Source organism: Nylanderia fulva, unplaced genomic scaffold (assembly GCF_048542155.1).
Source record: "Nylanderia fulva isolate GAGA-0341 unplaced genomic scaffold, ASM4854215v1 Scaffold568, whole genome shotgun sequence".
In the NCBI taxonomy this organism is placed as follows: Eukaryota; Metazoa; Arthropoda; class Insecta; order Hymenoptera; family Formicidae; genus Nylanderia; species Nylanderia fulva.
In genome coordinates this window covers 37,821-46,635 of record NW_028190663.1, presented here as the reverse complement: position 1 = coordinate 46,635, position 8,815 = coordinate 37,821, and the positions used below count along the sequence as shown (strand labels likewise).

The following is an 8,815-nucleotide window of genomic DNA, read 5'->3' as shown; positions in this document are numbered from 1 at the left end:
TCGTTCTCTTTGCAGTACCAAGTTTTGGAGTGAGCATTGGAGTCCATTGATATGATCATGTCGTGGCTTTTGAACGTTTCTATTATAGTCTCCAACTTATTAATAAAATAGTTTAGCTCCATGGAAAATTGACAATAAACTGATACCAAATATAAGTTTACTTCATTATGTACTATATGTGCGCAAGCTATATGTTCGTCCGTAAACTGTTCGATTTTTGTGACAGTTATTTCCTGATTATATACAACTATAGCAGCTTTTGTATCTGTCACCTTATTACTTTGAACAACTCTTGCACCAAGTGAAGCGCAGCCTTTGACTTGTCCTTGGAATACGTATGGTTCTTGTATCAGACACACATCAATGCCTTGTTCCTCTACTTTTAATCTTAATTCGTATGATGCCGTCTGCGAACGGCCAACATTTATTTGAAAGAATTTTATCATTATGTATAATCTATTTTATTCTTTACGATTTTAGTTACTCTTAGATACTCCGGGCATCTCTTGTCACTTACAGTATGATGTGTGTCTTTCCTTTTAGCTCTTGTACAATTAGCGCAGACTGCAGATTTCTCTCTCTCTCTGAGCAATTGGTGCTTATATGGCCCGCCCCCCCCCACAGTGTCCACAAGTGGGGGTCTTTTCCTTGCAGTGTTTAACACTGTGGCCTAAGCCTAGACAACGGAAGCACCTAGTCAAGGCTAAGTAATCATTAACCTTGTATGATCTCCAGTCAATATATAGTCGTTCTTGCACCAAGAGTTTTCTTCTTATCTCTCCTGTCACCTCTATTACCCAGTTATTAGTATTTCTGGTTTTAACAAATGTGTTGTATCTGTATTTAACCCTGCTTTTATTTTCCTGCTTGGCGATTCCAAGTTTTTCAACATTCTTAGACCAAAATTGTTCCATAAACTGCTCCTTTGTGACCGACTTTTCTACGTCATATACTATCATACTGGGTCCAGTTTTCTTAGGCAGCTCTGTTTTCAGCCCGCATTCATTGTCTTCTATTATCTGCTGGATCTTTTTTAATTCGTTTCCACCTTCCGTTTCCACTAGAATGCCTCTGTCTCCCACCTTTCTCATTCTTTTAATCCTTATTTCTTTAATTAACGGATTCATTTTCTTTGTAAGTTTTTCTTTGACATCCTCACACGTTAAATTGTCCTTTTCATTTAAAGGCTTAACAATCATTACCGAAGAATTAGTCTTGAATCCGCTTTTTAGTGTAGTACGTTGGATAATTTCTTTTTTTTCTGTTTCAGATGCTGCTGTTCCGGACCATGGAGTGAACGCCACTTGAACATAGGACATCGAACTGATAGAATTTTTCGATGCCAGGTAAGTACACTTTAATTTTTCTCTCTCAACGATACTCTCTTGTAATTTCCCTTCTAGTAGCACCCACTTAGACAATATGAACTTAATTGTATTCTTATTGATTTTATTGTTTTCATTAAAGAGAAACTCTTCTAGAGCTACTCTTTCAGATCTCACTTCTTCTAGCGTAACTTCCTTGTCGTCCTTTTCAACTTTCGGTGAGCCTTTTTGTTCCAGTTTCTCTCTTTCCACACTATTCGCACTGCTTTTTTGAACAGGTTCAGGAAAAATAAATACATCATTATCATCAGTTTCTCTGGTATTTTTTGAACTGGGGCGTTTTGTCGTTTTTTTTTTCAGCCGGAGAGTCGTATGCCTCCTCACCTTGTTCAAGCAAAGCGCTAAAGCAAGGCCTATTTATTCCTCCAGTTATTATTTTCGCCGATGGTGGTGGTGATCTGGGAATAGACTCCCTTCTCTTGAACGGGTCCTGTTCTTTATCTCCGGGTTTGTGTTTCATCGTCAACTTTGGTTTGAATGTATTTTTAGTTTTTTCATTTTTCTCCATTTTTCATCCCACGAGTATGGTAGGAACAAGTATCAAGTGATTCAGAGTCTACATGATATCACCAAGCCTAGCTACTCTGGGGGGTCGGCAGGTACCCCAGAGGGAACGTTTGCGACCGCGCTGTTTCACGTCTTCGTGGCCAAGCAGCCATCGGCACGTTGCCTTACACCTTGGCTTAAGACGTTTGGTGCATTCTTAGTCTGTCCTCTCCTTCCAAACTCATCCGGCAAGATTGAACCTACCAGGGGCATAGCCCCCGCCGGCATGACTTCGAAGGTTTGTTCGCGTCGCATGCCCTAACATGCTCCTTCTCACTCCAATGCGCTCCAATACGTTCGTGTCACCGGAAACAAGATGGCGACTAGATGTTCGCGTCACGTTAGAGCATACTCTAAGGAGCAATTAGGAGCACGCTCTATTTGCCTCACCTTCGAAGGTGGTGCATTTGGGGCTATTTTATCGCGCATGCGTGTGAAGCTTGTACTGTAAACAGTATCCACTGCTCAAGAGTCGGGTAGTCCAATAATCTCGCTTTTATTATTCTGCTACGCCGTCACTGTCTTGATATTTCACAATGGAAACTTCTTTTAAGTATTCAGGTAAGAATTTTATATATGATGCTGATTACTTAAATACTCATAATACTTTTTATATTTTTACTTAATTAACTAATAAAATAAATTCTAAGAGATAGATTAAATGATTTTATTCTAAGATAATTTAAATTGCATAAATATTGTACTATATTAATAGTTTTATTTTTCAGCTGTGAAACCTAAACTGGTATCATTAAAATTAATTAAGCCTCCCCAGACTTTTGCGTGTACTTCTGTTGTAACTGCTACAACAAACTCGACACAGTTCCTAACCACAACTGCGCCTTTGGATTCTGTACTGAATAAAATAAGTTTTTCTACAATTCAACCTCAGACTATAATCCACGAGAGTCCTTCTGTTACAGTTCCTGTAACAAGCTCTATGCAGTACACACCTACAACTTTGTCTTCACTAGACTCTTCAATTGTGAATGCTTTACTAAATAAAGCAGGTCCTTCTGAAATTCAGCCTCAGATTAAAATCCATGAGAGTTCTTCTGTTACGATTCCTGTAACAAGCTTTATGCAGCACACGCCTACAATTGTGTCTTCATTGGACTCTTCAATTATAGACTCAGATAATGAAAAAGAGAATACTTCTGGTGTCAATAATGATGGCTATTTTATTTGGGACTATAAAACCATAATGTTGTTTTTCACAGAGTATGAACAGCATGAAAAAAAATTCCAGAAAAGAAAATATCAAAGTAAAGAGGCTATGTTTCAAGCGATAGCAGAATCCTTCCAAGAAAGAGGTTATGTGAATGCTACTAAAAATCACATGAAAAATAAATTTAAATTGTTGAAGAAGAAATGGGATAAACATATCAAACAGACCATGGGAAAAAATAGTTCTGGAAAAGGCACTAAACCTCTTCCATTTAAAGAGTAAGTTCTATCTTGTGTTTTCTGTATATAATTATATATATGATATTTTTGAATTAAACATTATAATTAATAGTTCAGTCGATTTGTTTCATATTTTTATTTTGTCATTCTTACAATATTCTGTTTTTATTAAGTAGTTAGTATTATATTTAGTATTTAATAAGTAAGTAATAGAATACATATGTATCTTTACAGTGAAATGATAAACTTATTTGGAAAAAGTCACAGTGGAGTGCCATCTTTGTAGCTGGCCGCAATGGAATGGTTTCTCAAGAAAACATTTTGCAAAAAGTGGTCAGTCAACATTTGTCTCAGTGAGTAATCATCTCCTTAAAATGTTTTTTAATTCATTTCTAGATATATTTTTAGATATAATTTAAAATGTTTTCTATTATAGGAATGTAAATGAAGAACAATCTTCTATTGCACTAGACTCGCCACCTTCGACACCATCTGCAGTTAACAGTCAATCTCAATCAGTAATAGGTAGCAGCAAATCGTCCATGACGGATAGCAGTTGCTCATCTTTAATAAATACAAAAGCAAAAGTACGAGATGGCAAATTGGCGCATACTCTACAATCACTTAAGGAATCCATCTGTGCTGTGCTACAAAGAGAAAGTGATGCCAAACAAGAAACACGTACAAAATATCTGACGGAGCTTAAAAAATGTAATGAATTACAAATAGAACAATTACAATTGCAAAAAGAACGAAATAGTATCTTACAAAGGCAACTTAAGATACTAGAGAGAATAGAAAGTAAAAAATACTCAACACAAGAATTATCAGACGAAGAAGATTAATAAGATATAATAAGACTGAAGGTTTACTAAATTATATGTATACATAAGACATTCATAAAGTTTGTTCCTTTGCCTACTTAAAGGAGAAAATGTAGTAAAACACATTTATTAATCTTTTCTACATATAAATTCTGCGAAGTTACACATTTTTCCTGACAAGATCTGTCAGATATAGTAATTATAAAAATAGACACATTGTCTTTTAAAAAATGTTAATAAGATATTATTACAAATTTATAAAATTTATGAACAGTTTATTAAGTTTAATTTTAATTTTGTTAAAAGACAAGTGTGTTGGTTTTTACAATAATTATATCTTAATTAGATCTAATAATTAGATCTTTCATCATTGGGAAAAATGTGTAACTCTACAGGATTCAAAGGTAAAAAAAAGCTAATAAATGTACACATTTTCAATCACTTCATTTTTTACTTTATAACCAAAGTTACAAACTTTATGAACATTTCACGTAAATGCAGTTATATGTATTTAAAATTTATATAATTTTGTTAATTTATTTAAAATTTTTATTTCAAGTTGAAATAACTTTTATTTATTAAAGTTTATTTTAGTTTTTTACTTTATTTATTTTCTGTTATTTTGATAAACAGCGTGACAAACGCTGTATCAAGCTCTGCAAGAGAGGAAAGCTACCATTCTACTTATTGAGTTCTTTTAGTTGAAAAAAGCTGCATTTATTTATTGAGTTTTTTTTAATTGGGAAAAGCTGCATTTACTTATCGAGTTTTTTTTTACATAATAAAGCAGCAGTATTTACTTGCAGTCAAGCGTACAAACGTGATTGAAAATCAAAACTGTCATTTCTTGTTCAATTTACATTTTTTTGTTAATTATCGATAAAAAATCATAATAAAATATATATTTGCATTATGCAGTTATATTTCTCTATTTGTATGAAAAATAGGCGTATATGACAATAAAAGACTGATGTATGGATAAATTTTTAACAAAATTGTTTTATTTGTTGTCTTACATATTACATAAGAATTTATTTTATAAAATTTAATATCAAACTTTAATAATTTTTAATTAAAATGAGCTGAATAGAAGATATATAATCGTAATATTCATAATTATTAATAAATGAAATATATTTGTGTAATCGTTATGGTTATAATCGTTATAATCTTGAAACTATAATTGTACATTGTTTCCTAATTTTTATAACTAAAAAACATAAATATTTGAAAGCACTTTGATAGTTTTGTACATTAAATACATATCATACATATTTTTTAATTGAACGACACAGATTGATACAATGCAGTATGTGATATGTCGACGTTGACAACGACACGATATCGATATTTAAAAAAATAATAAACATAATATTTAAATATTAATATTAGAACATAATATTTAAACAAATTTATTTGGATACTCTTATTCAAATCATCGTTGAAACAGTTGTCTACATAATTCGTCTCTGAGATCGCGACCATGTCGATTAATCATCCGGATCTTCATTTCTATCTGCTGCTGGGACATTATGTAACAATACCTGCGCATTTATATCAGCATGGTTGTCGACTTCAGGTTCTTCCATGTGTTGCAAATCATCCAGTCAGCCAAATTGTGAAGAACGCAGCAAGCGAAGATGAATTTGACGATAAATTGCATATCCTCAACTTGAGGAAATATAACTGTCTGAAACGTTGTTTCAGTATTCCAAATCCATGCTCAACTGAAATTCTGCATTGACTGTGTATACGATTAAAATTTCTTTGGGCATGTGTCAAATGTCCATTATCCCGATATGGAGTAATTAATTGGAGAAGGCATGGATATGCAGCATCTCCAAAGAAGTATCTTCCATCTAAAATAAAAGCATGTATATTTAAAATTAACAGCTAAGGCTAAGGCTGCTTTTTGATATTCATTCTGCTAGTTGAAAATCTTTATTTTATATTATGTCACTACAGATTTATAATACTGGTAGTAAATATCAAAACGTAGCCTATGAAAAACATTTACAGTGAAGTATATATTTTAATCATAAATCTTACAGATATGGCAATGCATAGTCAACCACATCTACATACACAGAAATTTGAAAAATGTTTCTTTTTTTAATCTCCTCCGGACTTTCGAATACAGAAACTGTTGACGCATGTCATAAATTTGTATAATCAATAGACTCTTATATTAATCGCTCGTATATCAACGGAAAGGTTTGATCGTTCGAACCGACACACGACAACATTATCGACCTTGTTCACCATCCATGTGATAAGAGTCACGCTGTCACGTGTACATTTTATTTACTCCTATTCTTTCGTCGCTCCGATTCGCCGAAACAAACATCCGATCCCGAGAAAGAGAGGATTCCGTGACGAAAACTCGGAACGCTCCCGAAAACCGAGAATCAGATCTCTGCGAACCGTGCTATCGATCAGCTGCAAATACAAGTAAACATATGTTCGTTGCTGTAATCACTTTCCTCTCGGAGCGAGCCTTCACGAGGCTGTACAAGCCACCAGTCGATCAACAATAATTTGAATTAGAGCGACGCCGTCGCGCCTACTGATATCGACAACAGAAACTATAGATAATTACCAGTTCATATCTACAAAATATCTACGATTTTAACCGAATTGAATAAGAAATATAAAAATATTTGATTAAATACAGTAATTAATTATGAATGTAATAAGTTCATACTTCCACAAAATAGTGGCAAATCTTCTGGGCTTTATGACCACGACCTTTAGTCGTACGCACTAGTAACGGACCCGCGTAATCGACGCCGGTATGATTAAAGGCGCGTGAAGTCGGGTTCACGCGGAAATCCGGCAGGTCGCCCATAAGCTGTTCGGGCACGCGTGCATTCTCCCGTGTGCACACAATACATTGGTAGAGGACGGTACGCACAGTGGCGCGAGCGCGAATTAGCCAATACTGTTGTCGCAGGAGCGTGAGTGTGAGTTGCGGACCGGCGTGTAGGGTCGCAACATAAATCTGTTTGATAAGGAGGTGGACCAATGGATGTGATTTTAAAATTAGCGGATGTTTAGCGTCATCTGACAGGCTTGCGTGCTTTAATCGGCCTCGAACGCGTAACAAGCTGTCTCTGTCTATGTAAGGAGAAAGCGAAGCTAATGGACTAGTTTTTGAGACGCAACGTAGTTGTTTTAGGCGAGCTATGTCGTCAGCAAATAGATTGAGTTGAATCCGTCGAATCCAAAAATTATGAGCGGCGACCAGCTCATCGGACCGGAGAGCATGCGGGTGCGAGTGAGAGGCATCGCATTGTGTTTTCGTCTGGGTACGAGCGTTGCGAACGTTATATCACGCATTTTTTGACGCTTTGTTTCAGGATCCTTTGGTACTGATCACGCACCATCTGAAGTTTTGTTTCAGGATCTTATGATACGATCACGCACCATCTGACGTTTGTTTCAGAATCCTTATGGTACTGATCACGCATCATCTGACGTTTGGTTTCAGGATTCCTTATGGATAACTGAAGGTGCACAGCACCATGCTGACGTTGGGGGGTTGTGTTCAGTCAGGATCCTGTATGGGACTGAATCACGCACCATCTGACGGTTTGTTTCAGGATCCTTATGGTACTGATCACCGCATTAGGTCTGACGTGTTTGGTTGTCAGGATGTCATAAAATATTTGGTCTTGTGAGAAAAAGCATCTTGTTCGATTGTTTCGAAAACGTCTGTTTCCGCAGGTTCCTTACGACGTGGCAAGTGGCTTTTTCTCAGTGCAATCCCTCTCTCGTCTTTTCAATGGTCTCAACGGCAGTAGCGTTGAATAATGGAGGCAATTGTAATCATAGAGGTACGGAAAATGAGTTATTGTTTTGTTTTTCAAACATTGCGGACAAATGAGGTCTTAAGCAAAAGAGTGATTATACGTCACGATGCAAGGATTTACGCCAAACAGAATATATGTAACAATCGGCACTTGCCATAGACCACATTAATAACCGTCCCACCGGGCAGTTGAAGAGAATAATAGAAAGGGAAACATGGATTGGTGCTAATCAAACCGATTGAAGCAATAAAGCGGTGTAAGGGAGAAAGGGTGAGAAAGGTGAATAAAAGGAGGGATGGGGAGTCGTAGGGTGGATGTGGGTAAAGTGAGGTGGCGGTGATGTTTCTATAAGGAGTGGATAACGTGGGGCGAATAATGGGCTGATGATGGAAAGGGAGGGCTTGAGGGGTCGAGGCTCTGAGTGACATGGGGAGAATAAGGAGGGGACGGGAGTGTGCGCAGGGAGAGTGATTTCTCCTTTGTCCCTTATTCTTCACCCCTCTTTCTCATGGGGGGGGGGGGTGTTTGACCAATCATGAAAGGGAAATAAATCTGTCCCACAAAAATTCGAATTTCTCCATTCAAATTATGTATCTTTGCATTACGACTACCTCATGAGAATCATATAATAATAGATTTTGCATCGTAATGGCAAGCAACCCAATGTCCACCACCAAAATCACTGTGCAGTATTTGCAAATGCTCTTTGAATTATTCAGTGGAACAATCTGATCGGGAGAATATTGTCAACCATACAGGTCGAGGTGCATAATCAGAATTGCTCTCGAGTAGCGCATGGAAACTGTCTATCATCGTTTCCGTCAACCATTCTTTGAAAGCC

General features: G+C 36.3%; 1 protein-coding gene across 1 annotated transcript; it reads left to right on the top strand.

The window, feature by feature from the left end:
* The first annotated feature begins 3,638 nt into the window (after positions 1 to 3,638).
* On the top strand, positions 3,639 to 4,488 carry LOC146721005 (uncharacterized). Its single transcript, XM_085487519.1, has 2 exons — positions 3,639 to 3,691; positions 3,775 to 4,488. Exons 1-2 carry the CDS (start codon positions 3,639 to 3,641, stop codon positions 4,181 to 4,183), a joined length of 462 nt encoding a protein of 153 aa, XP_085343645.1. The 3' UTR covers positions 4,184 to 4,488.
* The last annotated feature ends 4,327 nt before the right edge of the window (positions 4,489 to 8,815 follow it).

Coding starts and splice junctions, on each gene's coding strand:
- LOC146721005 (XM_085487519.1), top strand. CDS start 3,639: ATGGTTTCTCAAGAAAACATTTTGCAAAAAGTGGTCAGTCAACATTTG. Junction 3,692..3,774: donor GTCAGTCAACATTTGTCTCA/GTGAGTAATCAT, acceptor TTTCTATTATAG/GAATGTAAATGAAGAACAAT.